General features: G+C 43.4%; 1 protein-coding gene across 4 annotated transcripts in view; it reads left to right on the top strand.

Annotated features, from left to right (window-relative positions):
* The window catches only part of CROT (carnitine O-octanoyltransferase), an 898406-nt gene that overhangs the window by 176496 nt on the left and 701996 nt on the right, over positions 1-19914 (top strand). For all 4 annotated transcript variants that reach the window (XM_069648391.1, XM_069648390.1, XM_069648392.1 and 1 more), the window contains one exon: positions 6420-6552. In XM_069648391.1, the coding sequence (XP_069504492.1) occupies positions 6438-6552 (115 nt within the window). In that variant the 5' untranslated portion in view covers positions 6420-6437. The remainder of the gene's footprint in view (positions 1-6419; positions 6553-19914) is intronic.

Below are 19914 nucleotides of genomic sequence, written 5' to 3'. Positions count from 1 at the left end.
GTGTTTTGGGGCTCCTTACCCTTACTCTTGGTAAGACATTGCTCCATCATGAATCAAAGGTATTTTTCACAGCAATTTTTGGGGTGGGAGTAGGTTATATAAAATGCTCATCTGTACCAAATCTCGATCTCTCCAAAAACTAGCAGTGTAGTGAAAGGGGTTCATTGGGGCTGTTGTTGTTTCGTTGCAGTTTCTGTCCTGTGCAGTTCCATGGCTCCTCTGAGCTTTCTCCAATGATTATTGACTAAAAGAGCTATTTAAAGCGGGCAAGCAGGGTGCTGTCACCATTTAACGACTCAGGCCTGATTCTGAGGGGCATGCAAAAATAGGAAAGTGTTCTTCCGTGAAGGATTAACACTTTCCTTAAAAGCACCATATTCTGTTAAAGTGATAATATGGTGGCCTGGCATCAAAACCACGACTTTTGCATATGCCTGATTTACTGCTTGACAACAGCCTCAGCAACTATGACGACTGCAGGGCAGGCAGCGCAAGGGAATTCAAAAGCAACTCTTTAGCATGTTGAACAAAATCATTGTCTGAAATGCATAGGCAAATATTCGTACTAATTTCATGTTTTACTAAATAAAACCTTTATTCTTTTCAACTGGAACAACAATTTATTCAGAGAATAACAACAGATGCTATAAGTCTAGAATATCTTAATTAAGAAAACAAACCCTTGGTGGGTAATAAGGTGTGCGGCCCACACCGAAGGCTAATTAGCCTTGGTCTCTTTTTCCTTTGCACTACACACGGTGCCTGACACAGTGACACTATTTAGTGGGCTGCACCCCACGCACAATTTGGAAACAAAACAAAGCCTATAACTTTTAAGAAGATTTCTATATATTGAATAAGTGGAATAAGCAGAGTGTGTTTGCTGCTCACCTTTACTGTGAACTTTGCTAGCTGTCCTCATTTGAAACTTTCAACTGTACATTTCGTGCATCTCGTGCCTACACAGACAAGAGTCTGTTTTCAGTGGCACCTACAACAACAGGAGGAGCCCATAAAACTCACTGCCTCTGCAAGCCGAGGCGGAGTGAGCAGAGTGTGTTTGCTGCTCGCCTTTACTGTGAACTTTGCTGGCTATCATCATTTGAAACTTTCATCCGTGCATCTCGTGCCTACACAGACCGGAGTCTGTTTTCAGTGGCACCAACAACAACAGGATGAGCCCATAAAACTCACTGCCTTGGCAGAGCCGAGGCAAAGTGAGTAGAGTGTGTTTGCTGCTCAACTTTACTGTGAACTTTGCTGGCTGTCCTCATTTGAAACTTTCATATGTGCATTTCGTGCAACCTGTGCCTACACAGACCGAAGTCTGTTTTCAGTGGCACCTACAACAAAAGGAGGAGCCAATAATGCAGAGTGAGCAGAGTGTTCCGTGTTTGGCTGTGAGAAGGTGAGCCGGGACTTGGTGTAAAGCTGCTAACCTGGGTACAGCCTAAGGCCATGGGTAGTGACCAGGTAGTCATTTTAAAAATACAGTGGGCACGGCTGGAGGCCGTGTACACTGGCCATGGCCAAAGGCCTTGGCTAGGGGTCTGGTAGTGTTTTAAAATGGACAGTGGGCACAGCCAAAAGTCAAAGCCCGTGGCTAATGTTCTGGTAGTGTTCCAGAAGGCCATGGCAAGTGTATGGAATAACAAACCCTCAAAATTCAATGAAAAAACTTTAGTTAATGATCAGTTAAGGTAAGAAACTTATTGTAAAGAAATCCCTAAAAATCAACACATTGGGGAACTCGGAACTGGCTTAACTCAGCACATTCCTGTTGCAAAGCCCAAGATGACATATTTATTAGAAGGCCATGGCTAGTGGTCTGGTAGTGTTCTAAAATATAGAGTGGGAACTCGGGACCGGCTTAACTTGGTGCGTTCCTGTTGCAAAGCTCAAGAGGGCATGTTTATTAGAAGAGAAGGGATTCACACAATGCCATAGAAAATGGCATAAAGGGGGGACATAGTATTATAGGGGAGATCAACGGGAACGCACTGAGTAAAGCAGTTCCTGAGTTTCCCAATGCGTGGAATTTCAGGAGTTTTGTTGCGATAGAACATTAGTTAACGTTTTTTCATTAAGCAATAGAACCCGAGCAGGGGGGCATTACATAATCTGGTAATGCCCCGGGTGTCAGTTACAACCCTGAGCAAAGCGAGGGCTTTAACATAGGCCGTGGGGCATTACCACACCAGTAATGCCCCCGTCTGAGGGTTCTATTGCTATTAGTACCCCGGCAGGTCGTACCAGGGTACTAATAGCATTCTTTTCTTGAGTGCAGGAACAGCATCAAAACCGTTTCTTGATCACGAGAAGAAAAAAAGAACAAAAATATCCACCAGGGATTGTGCTGAAGAGACTGCATGTAGTGCCTTCTCCCTTTCCATGGTGGCCATTGAAATTAATAGAAAAAAAATAAACAAACAAAATGGCCACCCTGGAAAGGGTACAAGGGACTACACGTGCCCTTTCCATGGCAGCTAATCGCACGCCGGAGATGCACCGGGAACAGTATTGTACCTGGCGCCAGCGAGGGACAACGCTGCAGCAGGTAAGTGGGCAGGGGGGCCCTAAATGTGTGGAAAAGAGGGGTCGGGGTAGGGGAAAGAGGCGCGGGGGCACACTTACCTGATTCCCGGTGAGGGAAGATGACGGCCTTCTCCTCCGAGGCTTGGAGCGGGCTCTTACCCTTTGTGGGAAGCCGCCTCATTGGATGGTAGGCTGCTACCTGCCCCCCTCGCTGGGTGCTAATTGAATATATTACTGTAATTAAAGGAGAAGTTCTCTTAAAAATGTTATCTAAAAACATTGCCCATAGTCACATGTATATTTACATTTTTTTAACAAACGTTCCTTTGTAGCTAGAAATGTGCCTCCCAGGTCCTGCTTTTCAATGACTTGGAGGCCTCCATTTTGCATACAGAAACAGTTTCATCTGTTACTTTTAATTCTCTGCTCTTGCAGTAGTAATCAAGCAGGAGCCCTCTACTGGGTTCTTTAGCTTGCTGCTGCCGGAGAGCAGAGAATTAAATAACACATTCACAGGATTGTCGGTCATATTAATGCCAAACCTAATACATAATACAAACACTTTCCAAATCTAGAAAGCTTTTCTTTTCTGTATTAGGATGGTGTTCATAGGACTGCCTGTCCTGTGAATGTGTGAGCGAGGTAAACATGTCCTGTTTATTTAACAGTGCATGTTTGCCTTATTCTTGCAAAAGGATTTGTGTGGTCCAGTGTTTAAGAGTTAGCCCTTTTAACCATGCGACCCCAGTTCAAATCCCTGCTTGTATTTTGTCTGGATGCTTTAAATTTTGTTTAAAAAAACAATATTTGAAGCACCAGAAAAAAAAGGCAGGGACTGAAGGAGCAAACCCAGAGTCTTCTTGTGTGGTCTAATTCCTTAGCTGCTTTCACAGTGCTCTTTGTTGGTCTTTAAAACAACACACAAAGAGCACTATGAATGAAAGGGACTGTTGTGGTCCAGTGGTGAAGGGTAATCCCTTTTATGACTAGACCGGAGTTCGAGTGCAAGCCTGTCTTTTTTTTGACATTGCATCAAATATTGATTTTAAAACAAAATTTGACGCACCATAAGAAAAACAGACAGGGATTCGAACTCGGGTCTAGTGTTTGAAAGGTCTAGCCCTTAACTACTGGACCACAAAAGTGTGTTACTAAGAGAAATAAACAGGGCGTGTTTGCCTTGTTCACAGGACAGGTGATCCTAATACAGTAAACGCTTTTCAGATTTTTCTGAAAAGTGTTTGTTTTTTGTTTTAGGATTGGCATTCATAGGAATGCCTGCCCGAGCGTGTTTTCCATCTCTGCTGTCCGGCAGTAGCAGGCTATGGCTCCCAGTAAGGGGGCTTCTGGTTGCTCACTGATACAAGAGCAGAGAATTCAAATAACACAGAAAAGTGTTTCTGCACACAAAATGGATGCCTCCAAGTCAGAACTACGGGGCACATTTACAGCTAATTTTACATAGAAACATTTGTTTAAAAAAAATGTAAATATATATTTTTGACGTTGGCCAATATTTTTAGATAATATGTTTAAGAGAACTTCCCTTTTAAGCTGATTGCCTTGATTCTTAGGAAATCCGAAAATGTTACTGCTAATAACTTTTGACTTGCATGATATGCACATGCACACCACAAACATTTATTATAAGATTTTATGCACTATAGTTTTGAATTGGAGGACAAACATTCTCTGGCTCCAGCAAATCGGTCTGACTAGTCGGCGGGCCACAGCTAAGCCTTTTTGGCTGCAAACAAACTCCCTATGGGAGCAATGTGAAGTACCCCAAACTTTCCATGGGAACAACATGAAGTACCTGCCCCTATAGGATAGTAATAATAAAGGGAGTAGTTGACCAATTCACACCCATCTATTTGGCGACCATGGACAAAGTATTACCTAAGCCTATCCTTTTGCCAGGTTCAACTGCTGCAAGTGAATCCATGACAGAGGGGGTCATTACGACCCAGGCGGTAAGTACGCCAACTTTACCACCATGGTGTAAACTACGTTTACACCATGGTGGATGGCGGATTTACCGCCCCATTCCAAGGTGAGTGGGGCGGTAAATCCCCATTTCCCATTTTACCCTTCCCCATTCCCATTTTTGCCCCATAGGGCATAATGGGAGTGGGGAAGGCGCTAATTACGCCACCGTAAATTACGGTGGCGTAATTAGCACCAAGGCGGTTTAGCGCCATGGATTTTAACGGCTGCTAAAAGCAGCCGTTAAAATCGGAATCAGGCGTTAAGGGTTAACGACGGCGTTAACCCCTTAACGCCTGAGTTGTAATGAGGCCCAGAATGTCTGCTGAGCAGCGCTTCCTTTCCTATGAACATATCCAATGCAAGCTTGACGGCAGGGAAACATTCAGCATTGCTTCTCTATTCTTGTTAAGTTGCCACGCCTTGCCTGTGAGCAGCGACTTCCCCTTGCATGTGTACTTCTACTCTGACTTTCTTTCGGTAATGACCAGACCTCCCCTTCCCTGACCCATCCCCATCTACCCCAAAGTTCATCAGCATTTTTAGCGCAGTGGCAAGAAATCTTCTTAAAAGTTATAGGCTTTGTTTTGTTTCCAAATTGTGCGTGGGGTGCAGCCCACTAATAGTGAACAAAAAAAAGAAGGGTAATTGCACTGTGCACGCCACGCTGATCAGCTTTGAGACTGTATATTGGCTGCACTAGCCCTATTTACGTCCCATTCTCCACATTATGCTTCCATGTAACAAGAATGCTAATTGACAATCGATGTATTAAATGAATATGCAGTATGACGGATTGGCAGGCAGCACCCCAAAAGCAGGCACCTCCAGGCAAGCACTCAGGCTGCCTGGTGCTTAGAACAACTCTGATAGTAATTGCAGTCTAAGAGGAGTCTCAGGGAGATTGAGATAAATTGTAGCAGCTCAGAAGGGATGAACACAGTCAACAGCCATGCAGCAAAGGTCCTGCAGAGCACTCCAACTCAAATGGCTAAGAAAGCCTGATAACCTAGCACTTCAGATTCCATGCTTCCACAACCCCCATCCACTTCAAAACACTCGTCCATGTTCAACCCCACCCCCAACAGCACAGAACTGGAGCCAGAACTGAGGCAACCATCCAGTTTCTGTCCACGTACCAATCCAACCACATAAGCCCAGTGCCCCCCAATTCCCTTGGCCCCAAAGATCAAGCCCCCATAGTCTCTGCACATCCAACAATCGGGGGCCTAGACGCCATCTGCTCCCCAAATCCTTCTATGCCAGTCTGTGCCTGGCGGCCTGCGGGTTCTGAGAAGTTTAATCAGCTAATGGCATCCCCTTAGGAGCGGAGATCGAAGCCCCCTCAAGATAAAGCACCAATGCTGGCCTCACATGAGTACCCCTTGTTTACCTTCCACAAATTGTGTTTAACGTGTGTGTGTGTGTAGGTGCTGTGGTGTGTGTGTGCGCACTGTGACGAATTTTAGACTCGAAGCATAGGGAAAGCAGCTGTAAATCAGCTAGAAGGCGGAGAGAAGCTAGCTTCATACATAGAAAAAGGATTCTGTGATTCCACACAATGAAAACAGAGAAATCTCTAGAGAACCATAGTTGAAAAGATTCCTAGAAATGTGCTGTCAACAAAGTAGACTGTGTCATGTTATGTTATGCTACTTCATATGTTGATTTATTTTTGGATCTCCTGCACATTTTTTGAGAACATCAGAGCAATTGCTGCTTTATTTCATATGCACTGCACTTGCTGAATGCGAAACACAAACCCATATGCAGAGCAAACAATTACCTGATTATCCTCCAATCCAAGAGTAGGATATCCTGCTAAAAGTATAATTGTCCTTTGTGTTCACATTCCTGTTTTATTTTAATTATCTATGAATATTTTCTTTGAATCTTAGATATCCCGTTGCCGAAGAATGGAAAATCATGTATTTGAATCCAGCGAAGAGCGGACCTTTCAGTATCAAAGCACGCTTCCTCCTCTTCCTGTTCCTTCTCTGGACGAGTCCTTAAAGAAGTATCTTGATGCAGGTATATGGTCAGAATGTGTTGTGAATGCATTCACTGAGGCAGAGCAAGAACTGTAGTGATTTGTGGGGTTTTTAGTGTATACTTTCTAAGATTCAATTGTGGAATGGGAACCACTGTCTATTAAACTATGCTGCGTTCATTTAATTTCAGGCTACTCGACAGCAATTTTTCAGCAGCATGTCCCTCTCCTAGTCTACAATTATTTTTACGTTTGGGATGGATATGCCATAAATATAGATGTATCTTTATTTGCTATCTTATCTGCATTTAAAAAGCTTTATCTTGCTTGATTAGCTGCAGAGGAATATCTCATTAAATGGATTCACGTGAATGTGAAATAGAAAACCAGGCAAGTTACAAGGGATGTAGTACAACCAATCGTATGGGATGAGACCAGGTTATCCAAAAAAACCTAAATTAATTTTAATTGTGAATAGCAAAGGGTGGATCTTTTCTTCGGAAAGGATATAGAAATAATTTTAAATATGAAAGAGAAAAAGTTGGAAATTATGTTTTTTTCTTCAATAATTACAGACGAGTGTACTTTCTCCTCTGGCGTAGAACTGAAATGTAAAGGCATTTTAATTAAGAATGGGTTCACCGAGGAGAAAGTAATACAGCAACTTGAGGTAATTAATATAAAGAAACAACTTGCCGACATTTTGTGCCTGATTTCGAGGAGACCTGGTCACGAGTGTGGTGGTAATGGTAAAACAAGTAATATGTGGAAATACTGCATGTTGCACCACTCTGCCAAATTCTGAATTTCAATCCTGATACTCTTCAATTCCGCCTGCTTTTGTGTGGAGGCTATTACCAAATAAACTCATTAAGTGATGTGATATTACTGCATGCAGTAATGTGGCATTTCCCAATGGAGACCTGGGGGACTAAAACATGGGAAATAACTGAAGGGTCCGCTTCACTCGGGTCGTGCAGTCTGTTCAAGATACCTCATACCATAACAGTAATACCGTTTGACAGTATATGCGTAGAAAAGGATGCCAAACCCATAATCCGGCTCGTAGTCATTTTTCATACAGAACACATGCACATTTCTATACCTTCACTTGCGCTTTCTTAAATATTTGTAACGTTTTCAATATATTCATAGTCAGATTCCCGAAATTGCCAGCTCTAAACTGTGGCTCATTTTTTAAATGAGGGTCTTTATGTCTTTCACCTCCCTCACCGTTACACACAACGGCACGGGAGCTACAGTGCATTGCTGAGCCATCGGAGCAGTGCGCATGCTCCCACCCCCCCCCCCTAAGTACTGGACCCAACTTGTAGACTGAATGTCTAAGGCAGGTGAAGGCATCTCACAAGGTTAGCTCATGTGTAAAAGAGAGCAAATGTTATGTGCGGACTGCAGAATTTTAATGGGGGTTTACTGGCCGTGGCAAAATGCGGGCATACTGTTGATGGTCAAATGGTAACGTACTTGTCAGGACTACCTAGAGGCACACTGGTCATTGCAGACTGACTGCAGATGTTAAGAAATTGTAGGGGATGTCATGACATAACTTAATATGCCTGCTATACTGAGAGGCAGTGGACGCGTTAGAGAATGTGTGAGTGGGTGACGGACTTTGGTTTCATATTCACTCAACTAAAACCTTGAAAACCCCCTGATATTCTCCAATTTATCAGCTGTCTCACAGTGGGATTGTCACTTTTATAATGTTCATAGGGACAAATACCTTTGGATGAGATGCGAGAAGCGCTCAAATCCAGTGGTGAAGAACCCTGCTTCCCATACAATCATCAAACGGGTATTATCGAAGAAGCAGAGGAAAGTGACATTCCAGAGGAAGAAAGGCATGTGGAAAAGAAAACTTGGTTCCCCTCTGTGTTTTGTATCGAAATGCCTAAGGATGATGAGTGTGTGTTTTCAGGAAGTTGACAACCTTCAGGAACACCATATAACCGAATCAGAATATACAACAGGACATTAACGGCTCATTAAAATGTGCCTTGATAAACGCTTACGGAAATATTTTTTAAAAAGTGCAAATTGCATGTAGGGGACCACCAACATTAGATCTTACCAACTGCTGGGTCCCCTGTGTCTATTTTCACATGCAATGGTCAAATGTGACCAAACAGAGTGGACATGGAATAGCGGACCACAGGCAGCATTGCCCTCACTCTTACACTTGGCTCTCTGTTTTGTAACAAATATAAATGCCTCCTGCACATTACGCTTTTCAGACCGCGTTTACAATGGATTCCTATAGGATCCACTTGCTTTTAGCAGGTGCTAAATGCAGGAGGCTTTCATAGGGATCCATTCATGTTACGCCCCTATGAAAATCTAAAACCAGGAGGCATTTGAAGGGGAGACGAGGAATGTGTGGCAGAACTGCTAAAACCCTTTCGTGCCCCTACTCCTCCTGCAAATGTATTGAAACACTCCTAAACTGTTAAAGCAAAGTGGAAACAGGTTACTCCTTGCTGTTACGCCTTACCTTTGCACACCACACTGTATAAAATTACCCCTTATTGTACCTAATATTTCAAACTACTTGGACAGCTAAAAGGAACTTGCTGGCAGTGAATACAGCAGATAAAGTCTGCTTTGATTCTGTAGCTATTTTATAAGTAGACAACTCCTCGGTTGAAATTATTTTTACCAATATCCAATGTGTGTTTAGGTGATGTTATTTATTTTTGGTGAGGCTAACAACTATAGTAAGTATACATTTTATATAAGTTTCCCCCACAAGTTTCTCACCATGAAAGGTCAAAGCTAGTACTGTTTAGAAAGTTAATATTTCCTTTTATCTGCCTGCTCCCAAGCATTGTCAAATGAGGGGAAGGAGGAACCAGACGCCTGCCCATCTCAGGATGCCAGTGTGCCGAAATGCAAGACACCTCCCACCCCTCCTTGCCTGCGGGAAAGAAGGTGGGGCGCCGGGAAAGAGAGAAGGGGGCGGTGCCTGCAGGCAAGAGGACGCCATGGGAGAGCCACAAGTTGGCCCAGTGTCCTAGAGAGCAGTGTGTCTCCAGCTAACAGCCTCAACTGGAGTCTGCGCACAAAGTAGGGGACCCACTAAACAACCACGGATTATTAATAATAAACAAAAGAGGCCTACAAATAGGTCATGAAAACAGGGAGCAGCACTTCCCTATGGGCCATTGTGTTGCCCATGCTAGGAATGCAGCATGGCAGCGTGGAAAAGGGGAGAGTCTTAAAGCCCATATGATGCTTCCCAAGCTCTCTCTGACACATCCACTGAAAATAAGGTAAATGATCCCTGACGCCCCCCTAAAATGAATGTTAGTTATTGGAGATGTAAAGGTAGCAAATCCTGGGAGGGTCATTTAAGAAGATCCTTGGAAATGGTTTAGTGGGTGTTAGTAGGGTATGGTCAGGAGTTGGAAGGAGGATGACTAACAGACCAGAGGAGGACGGAGAGAAGGAGTGTTGAGGTGGTTGGAGAGAGGGATTGTGCGTGAGGGAGAGGAGCGAGTGAACTAGTGGTAGAGTAGGAGTAGAGGAGAGGTTGTGGTTATATGTGAAGGTGGGAGTTGTGGTAGTGGTAGCAGCAGAGAGGTAGTGGGAGTGAGAACCAGTAGTGAGTGGTAGTTGTAGTGGAACATAGTGCGTGGTAGTAAGAAGAGAAATTAAGAGTCGAGAAGTGCTAGTGGTGATAGAAGAGGAGAGGGGGTAGTAGTGAGAAGCGGTAGTGGAGTAGGAGTAGTAGTTGTGAAGATGTAGTACTGGTGAAGAAGCCAAGTGGTAGCAGAGTGGAGAGGTAGTAGCGGGTAGAGTATTAGTGTGGTATTTGGAGGTAGTAGTTGTAGTGAGTGGAGAAGGAGGAAAGTAAGAGGATAAAGGTTAACATCTAAGGATGGAGGTAGGAAGGTGGAGTGAAACATTGAAGGGACAGAAGCGTGGCGAGGATGCGAACACCGTAGGACACCAGCATAGAATGACACTGTGAGACTGTGTATGTGTGGTGAGTGACTCTAACCACGTGAGCTTAAGGCACCATCCCCCTAACTTCCCTGCAGCACTAAGCAGGGTTATGGAACTAGAATATCCCAATGCAGACAGCTAGCCAACGCTTTAATGAACCCACCTTAGCGTTAAGCTCCATGTTAGTAGGCGTTACTGAGCCCTAGCACTAACTGTGGATATGGATGCCTGGGCTGGGGTGGCAGTGGCCCAAGGGATACTAGAGAGTGAGGGCAGGCCTAGCTCCAAATTCCCCAAAGCCCCCTTTGGCCAAGAGTTTCAACAATTTTATCTCAGCCCACAGGTTTTGTAGCATCCCAAATAAGCACCCTTGAAGGCTACTTAAAGTTGTAGGGTGGTTTTCAGTGACGTCCCATCACAGTATAATAATGTTAAATGTTCTGTATTATGTTAAGTTATCTTATAAAGCTTTTATACTGCGCCCATCACCACTGTAGTGGTTTTACAGCGTAGAGCCTTGTATGGGTAGTGACTTATGTTCCACCACTCAGAGTGAGCCTGACTGTGGTGTGTGGAAAACAGGAAATTGGAAAAGAGGGAAAGAATGCGAGAAGTGGGAGTAGATTAGAAATGACAAGACAAATAGATGGAAAGGTATATTGACTTTAAGGTGGGAGTGAATGCTTTTGGTAGTAGCCCTGCTAGACGTGTACCAAAAAGTTGAAACTGTGACCCTGGTGGGACGGGGTAGGAGAAGCTAAGCCGGAGCATGGTGCAACACATGTACCAAGGAGTTGCAGCTAGGGCATGATGACAGCCCAGTGGGTGGACCATGCATGAGAGGGAGATACCTCTGTATTGTTGTTTTTATTTCATTCCGTGAGTCAGTTGGAACATTTATATATCACTCCTGTGCAATCAATCACCTCTACTCACTGAGCCCATGCCTAATAGCTACCTGACCAGATGCTTCTACAACAGGGGACTGAAAGTAGAAAAACCCCTGCTGCCATTGAAATAGTATGATCATTTAATTCAAACTGTGTGTCCCAGGCTGAACGATTTTTGTTTCTCCTGTGGGCTGTCAGAATTTCCAAGAGATGAAGTGTCCATGGATCTCCATAGACCAGAGATTCCATCCCGGGATATACCGTGGGATGCCATCCTAAGGTAGGCTGGAGCCCATGGGTGCATTTGAAGATCCTGGAGAGAATGTTAAGCTGAATTCTCTACTAGAAGCCACAGCAGATTACTGCTAGCTGCATGGGCATGATCACTCTTCCTAGGCTAAGAAACCAATCAGTTTGAGCTAACAGGGATCTACTAATAAGTTTAATCCAAGTACCTCCCCTGGAGTACGTCACAATTGTCCAAGCGAAAAGTCAGAAAGGCTCCTCTTACAACTACACACTTGTCAAGTGGCACGAAGTGGCAAATCCCAGGTAGCTTCCTAATATTAAAATGCCATCACTTGTGAACGTCCTGGACCTTTATCAATTATAACATTTATACATTTAACCTGGGATGACCACTTGATGCGTTTTCCAAGCAAATCTGGGGAGATGGGGCATGAGAATGGATCCCTTCTTAGTCTTAGCAGGATCAGCTCCATCATTTGGTGGCTATAATGATACCAGCTAGACTCCATCCAGGCCAAGATTTCATCCAGTCTATTTGAATGTACTGTAAAACTGATTTCAGTTTAGGTGTAGCTGCTAGAGAGTGATACGGTTAAGAGGTATTCTTTAACTTCAAACATAACGGTTCTAGCATTGTGTAAATTGTTGTCAAAAGTGGTGGAACTGTTAATAGTAAAAAAAACTAAAAAAGTGGAAACCAGTCCCATAAGTTCCTGCTCACAAAACATTTAGGTAGTAGGGGTTCTTGTGAAATAAAGGCAGTTGAAGAGTGCAAAAAGAAGTAGTGGAACTATGTTCCCTGCTGGCCTGCCCCTGCTCCCCACAAACCCCATCGCCACGCCACTTCCCACACGTAATACAACCCCCCCCAAACAAACTCACCTAATGCTTAAGGGAACGTTCAGTACAGTGCACTGAAGTGCATGTTTCAACTTCTTCCTACACTTTTATTTTAAAACTAAGCCATTCCGAAACAGTTTCATTTTAATATAAAAGTATAGGAACGGTAAGACTTAATAAAAAAAAGTAGAGGAGCACCGCTCCCAACCGCGCTCGCCCTCTTCAACCACTGAATAAAAGGAGTAAAACCCACCTGGGTGTGAGATGGGCTTGAGATATTCCCGAGTGGGTCTGTTATTGTGGAGCCTTCTTCGCCAGATTGTTTTTTAAACATCCCTCTGGTGAACCAGGAGGATAATCTGGGGGTGCAAGCTGCCTGTTCAGAGCCAAGAGTTAAGCGTGTAAAGGTGAATGCGGAGTATGCATACAGGCTGAGAAGGAGGTAAAGAAGGGGGTAATCTCGATCCTCCTGGAGCGACGCCTGCTTGGCAACTTGATGACGAAAGAGATTGACTGATCAGGGTTAGATGATATGAGAAATTGCGGTGCCTTACTTGGGAGTATGCTATACAATTATAGAAACACACACCCATCTATAGTGTGGAAAAATGCACACTAAGTGCCCTATCCAGGCTGTGTTCAAAAGACTGTGAAAGGCGAATGTGGATGTGTGACAAACAGGTTAGGTAGCTAGAAGGGGACCACACACATGCCTGTCCTTTTTTGCGCATTGACAGGGTTTGCCTGTCAAAACATGTGAAGGCTATTATGTGTAATCATAACATTTGTTTTTTTATTATACAGCATTAGTATGAAGCTAATTTAGGTAACTGCATACTTGAGCAAAAAAAGGTTCAACAATTACATGCATTTGAATTAGGAATTACAGTATGACTATAAAAAAATATACCTGAAAAATATAATGAAGAAATGAAAATACGATATAGGGCGCCTTTATTTCTTTTACAGCATAGTTAGTCTTCCTTATGAAGCATAGCTGGGGTACCCGGCTTTGCCCGTGTCTTGATTGAGTGGTGTCTCATGTGCCCTGGAGGATGTTGCTATTGTCATCTTGTCGGCAAGTCTTGCTTGAGTTTGCTCTAGTGTCTCATGATATGATGTGGCATGGCATTTATAACGCGCCTATACACAAGTGTTTCAAGCTGCAAAGGATCGTGCTCTTGTCCTCATGTCAGCAAGTTTTGCTTCAGTTTGCTCTGGCATCTCATTTGCCCTGGACAAAGTTGCTCTTGTCCTCTGGTCGGCAAGTCGTGCTTTTCCAAGTGATGTTCGTTTTTTGTCCGGCATGTTTCAGTCACTCAATGACTTCAGCACATTTGTAAAAGATTGTGAAAGATTCATTGATTGTGCTCTCTTCTCGTGAATGAACTTAAGCAAACTGTAACCTTGCCATTTCCCATATTTGGATTAGCGTGATACATTTTTGTTTAATTGCCTTTAAAAATGCTATATACAGTAGTAATACATTTCAAAGGAATAACCAACACATCAAACATTTTGCTTCAGACACTGTTCAAAATATTGCCTACTTCTAGTACCTACTGTAGTAATCGGGGTGAACATCAGTAAATTAGGGTGTCTATGGAGTGAATTTTTTGCATCCAAACATAGACTACAATCTTGCCCCAGAAAAATTAGGAATCCATGCAAGATTTGGTAGCAGTGGGTTCAACGGTGTGGATTTGTATAGTCGGACTAATATACAGACACACATCCAAATTTCTTTTTGCATATAAGATTTTTGCATCCAAACATAGACTACGATCTTGCCCCAGACAAAAGAGGAATCCATGCAAAATGTGGTAGACGTGGGTTCAACAGTGTGGATTTGTATAGCCGGACAAACATACATACATTGCACTTTATATACAAAGGGAAGTAGGGTATCTTGCCTTGGGGAAATGGGACATGTGTTCCTGCAATGCCACAACCTTATCCGGTCTTGCAACTGATGCAATATTTGATGGAAGAGGTAGTTGCATTTGACTGCCAGGTTGTTTTCAGAGTGTCACTGCACACTTGCAAAAAGACTCTGTAGCATTTCGTCGAAGTATGCATTTGACATTGTTAATAATAATGTTCTCCCTCTAGGATATTCTGCTTTATTTTTTATCCCAATAAATTTGGTCCTGTTTACGATGCAGTCGCTGTTTCCTATTTGCTGTTAGCATTGTAATTGAGATCTAGAATTGCCAGTGTTATTCTAGCGTCTGAGCACCACCAAAATGGGCTCTTTTGATCCTGTATTTCAACATGAGGCTATGCAAAGCCTATGTAGCATCAGTGTGACCCCAAGTGTGTCAGGTTGTTAAAGTCTTCTTTCAACTGCGGATCCATCTTTAAATCATGAAGGTGTTCGAGGACAGGACGTTTAATTGACTAATTGTGTTATTTTTTGTTAAGCAGTGACAAGTGGTGGATAAAAACTAGAATGATACAGTGGAAAATTGGGTTCAAATTTAGAAATTTAAGAGCACATTTTCTTTTCCCTTAAAGAAACCAGTTTCTTTTTCAAACCATTGGCATGCGGCCTAACGTTGGGCTGGTGACTTATTTCGGAAAAACCTCGCCCACATGACTTTTTTAATACTTAAAAGCCTGTCGTTTCAATTAATGATAAGATAAATGTCTAAAATGTTATTGTAACAAATGTGAATATCTAACTTCATTGAAACAGATGAAGAACACTGTTAAACCAGTCCAATTTCAAATTTCAAATCAATGATGGTAATCACTTAATATTTTTCATTATAACTAAGACTGATGCACTGTTCATCTACAGTTATGCACAGACGTCTCCCACTTAGTTTGTTGTGCAAATCTTCTTGGGTCATTCCCCAATGGTGGTAGATGGTTCTGTAATATAGTTAAGTTGCTGATAGCAGGGAGTTAATTCGGCAATTATATTTAATCTTAGATGGAGGCATTGAGGGAGCTGTTCTCACCTCACCCTCTATGTAACCATGGGAATAAAGGGAGAGGTGCTGTTTAGTCCAGGGCTATGTGTACTCTTTCCATTCCACACAATTCCCCCTTCTCCTGTACACTGTACCACTGGGTTCATGGTACAGATTGGCCAGCCCAAGGGACACTTGAGTCAAGTTTTTACATACAGGTGTCTGGTCAGGGAGCGTGCATTCATAACACTCATAAGATATCAAGAGGAGCGAAGGTTCTTGGGACCTTCTACGGTATGTCAGATGTGTGATGGAAAAGGCACAGCACTCCATTATCAGCAACATGCTGATCACTACTAGGAGTATGGATAAAACTAGCACACACAGTTGCTTAATTCAACCTTTCACATCAGGCAGTAAGTGATTCAACTAGTTCAGGATAGTCTCATAGATGGGGTTTTCCCACAAAAGCCACTTTCCTAAAGTCTCTACTCTACCTGACCCTGGCCATCCACTAGGAAATAGTAGATGTTTTTAATATGTGGCAGGCTCTACCTTGCGAGGTGAGGAGATAGGGTATCATACCATTTAGGGCATGCTGCCAGCATACTTTTATACCATTCCCAGTCATGACCTGGCCGGGGCATCATGAGGAGGCGAGGGGCAGTGAGCACCTATGATGAAGACGTTTCTAGGCCTACAGTGCTGTTGCCTGCGTAGTTCAAATGAAGAGTCTGGTATACATCTCATTCACAGAGCCAGTAGAACCCGGGGTGGAATCCATACAGGAAAATACTCACCATCAACATAGCACCCAGCGGGTACAGAACCGGGAAAGTCTGACAGGTTACACAAAAATGGGTCAGTAGCATTGCTAACAATGCCCAAGGAGGATACATATAACCCTTTCCTAAGGGGTGCTATTTCGAGACCTTCATGGTCGGTTTCCTTCTCATCAGCGTTATTCCATTTAGCCCAATTTGCACTAGCCTAGCAGTGGACAGATGCCGGTTGACATAGATCAAGGTCTGGATACAAGGAGAAGTTCTAGTGTAAGTGGAATTGTTGTATACACAAAGGGGAGCTCGCTCAGTGGGATTCACCCTTTAGTTCTCCATGCTGGTGTTTCGTGCTGACCCCTAATGCCTGCAGCTGTGGGCTGCCCTCATATGTGGGGTTCTGTGAGGCGAGCTAAGGGTGGCAGCCCTTTCTGATGATATCGGACCATCCGGTTTTCCCCTCTAAATAGACAGTGTCCCAGACAGTTACTAAGATCATGAGCTTACTGAAGCACTCCTGCCAAAGTATCTCTGTTCCCACCTCCCCGCTTACCCATAGGCAGGTTTCATCCTAAGGGTCTGTTGAATTCTGCCACAGAATTAGAGGCTTCAGAGTAGACTGGGTTCAGGGAGGATATTTGGGCTTAGACCAAACCTAACCGGCACAGACAGAGAGTGGTTCACAGTGAAGGTGTGTCTTTCTCTCTCAATCTGAGTACCCTGGGTAAAGCAATATGGCCGCCATGAGCTCATGATGTACTTAGATAGGGCAGAGAAGAGCAATGCTGGGTACAGAAGCTGCCGCTTAGGGGTCTCTCTTTTTCACACTGCCCAAGAGGGCGCTGGGGCAGTACATCCCAGCCCACTCTGCTGTCTAAGAAGGATCCTAGTTGTGACCTGCGCATAGTGACCATGTATCCAACTACTGAGCTGTACAGACGGAGGTGTCTGTGGCAGGTGCATTCCTCTGGGTAGTGCATGTTATTAGGTAAGGGGTATACACAAAAGGAGTTTGCTATCTTATTTATTCTTCTTCTCCAGCAAATACGTTACAGTAGCCCCAAGCTGTCCCAGCCTTTCCAGATTCCCTCTCCTACATTCAACTTAAACATTCCAAACCATTGGGCTTGGGGAACCCTTACAAATCTAGAACTATGTACAATCTGGAACTATGTGCACATCAAAAGAAAGCAGGTTGGTAATGATGCATGAAAATTGACCACATCACCGATAACACATCTCCTTCCAATACTCACACACACACAGGCACACACGCCTCCTCACTCCTTACAACCACTACCTTTACTCAAAACTGCCACCATGTCCTTGCACCATTTCTCACCATTGACCAGGTGTACAGCGTTACCCAAATCCTCCTCTACCCTCCATGAACTTGAATAATTCATAAGACCCTTTTCTACTCTCCTTCCGGTCTCACCTTTACCAATATTCCTATCGGCATTGCCCTCTTTCTCGCACAATTTTTCCAGTCATACCTTTCCTGGCTTTGATTTTCCCATCCATAACACTTCTTTTCACCATCTTCTGGAACAATCCGCCTTTCACACTTATATTTGTTCATCCACCCTGCATGTAACTTTGAGTTTGGAGACCTCCTCCTCAACACCTTAAAAGGTGACACCCCAGTAACCTGATGCAGCTCCAACCTATCCTGTACAACCCTCTCTATCACCACGCACAACCAATCTCCTCTTTTCGCAATAGCAATCCTTATCACATCCACTATTGTACAATTAACTGTTTCCACCAGAGCGTTCCCCTTTGGATTGCATGCTGTACACCATTTTCCTCCAGAAACTCCTCCATTTCCCCAGCAACCAACTGCAGCTCATTATCTGACACAATTTTCCTCAGAAAACCTTCCCTCCAAAATATTGATTCCAAAGATTGCACAACGCTGCGTGCGCTGATATCCTTAACCACAGACACTTCAGGCCATTTCGACAACATATCCACTGCTACGGTTACATAATTGCCCTGACAACCTCTCATGGCAATAGCTCCTAAAATGTCCATAGCTAGCAGATCCCACACCAAACTTGGTGGCTCCACCAGGCTCATTGGTGGCGGTCTGGCAATCAGCACTTTATCACTGTTACTGCACCCTTCACACTCTCAACTGTCCCTCAATACTGATAAAATATAATAATATGCATTTTCTTAGCCCTAAGCGAATTCCTTTTTGCGATTAAAATCCTGTTCTCTTAGTAATGTTCAAAAAGTGGTCGCATTTGTTTGTCAGTCTCACCGAGTAAATCAAAATGGAAATGTGTTTGTGGCTTTTTCTGTCAGTCATTACAAGAAAAGACTGGGGCTGTGTAGAGTGCATGTTTTAGGCTCCTGGCCTTCACTGATAAACTTAGGTTAAATACCATTAAAGATAGGTCCTCCCATTCAGCGAAGTAAGAAAATCCATTCAGCGAAGTAAGAAAAGCTGTTTCAATATGGTTTCATTCTCTTAGCTAAATGCTATGTAAAGACAAAAGGTATCCTTTAAAGGTTTTGCAAATAGGGTGACCATTTTTGGAATGAAGGACAGGCGGGTTTTGTGTTTAAGGACCTCAAACACAAGTCACTGTCCGGGAACTGGCGGATAAAGTATGTGATTAAGCAATAGGCAAAGTAGAGACACTTGACATAGCAATAGTATCTGTTGAATATGCAATATTGTCCTGCCGTTTTGTGATTAAGTAAGTTATTGTTTATGTAGTACATGAAATGCTGGTTGAGGATGAAACTGAAGCCCGCTCGAGTGTATGATGTGTGGATTCCATTTTACCTTGCAATCTTGAAGCTCTGTCTCAGCTGCTATATATTTTTTTTAAATATAGCACTTAGAAGTCTCAATACCATCATCCATCCCTGGCCACCAGTATTCCTTTCAAATCATGCCTTTTGACTTGCAAATTCCCAAATGCCCTTCATGCACAATCTTCATAACATTCTCCCTCAAACCATCTGGCACTACCAACCAATATCATCTTACTAACACTCCTCTATCCACACTCAACTCATTTCTTATCCTCTTGTACACTTTCAACACATCTTCCAATTCGTCCGCCAGCCATCCCGTTTGCACAAACCTTACCACAGTCTGGTAAACATCGTCTTCAGCACATCGTGTCTGCCAATTCACTTCATCGCCAACCTGGCATTTCTCGAACCCCTCTTTTTCAAATACATTTGCATCTCCTTCATTGTCCTCAATTGCATTACGCGATAAAGCATCTGCAATCATATTCAGTTCTCCCTTAATGTGACTTACCTCAAAATCCAATTCTTGCATGGCTGTTATGCCTAATTATCCTCCTTGACACCCCATTCAAACCTTTCCTTTTGAAGATGCCCACCAATGGTTTGTGATCCATCACTATGAAGAACTTCCTTATCCAGACAACGTTTTAAAAATGTTCTTCTCCCCAGACGCATGCAAGAGCCTCCCTTTCCACTACAGAATATCGTGGCTCTGCGTCCCAGAGCACTCGCAAGGCAAATGCTACAGTTTGCATTTTGTTCCCTTTCTGCTGCATAAGCATGCATCCCATCGCATCCGTTCATGAATGCACCTCGCAATCCTCCTTGAACCCCTTCAACATCAGGGCACTCAACAGACTCATCCTTATATCCTCAAATTCCTCTTGACAGCTTTCGCTCCACAGAAACCTCACACCCTTTTTCACAATTGTTGTCATGGCATTTGTTCTCTCTGCCAAATTATGAATGCATTTCCCATTAAATTC

This window comes from Ambystoma mexicanum, chromosome 2q, assembly GCF_040938575.1.
Source record: "Ambystoma mexicanum isolate Mex_15411 chromosome 2q, UKY_AmexF1_1, whole genome shotgun sequence".
Lineage (NCBI taxonomy): Eukaryota > Metazoa > Chordata > Amphibia > Caudata > Ambystomatidae > Ambystoma > Ambystoma mexicanum.
Note: the sequence above shows the minus strand (reverse complement) of the source record. Positions and strands in the feature narration are given on the sequence as shown.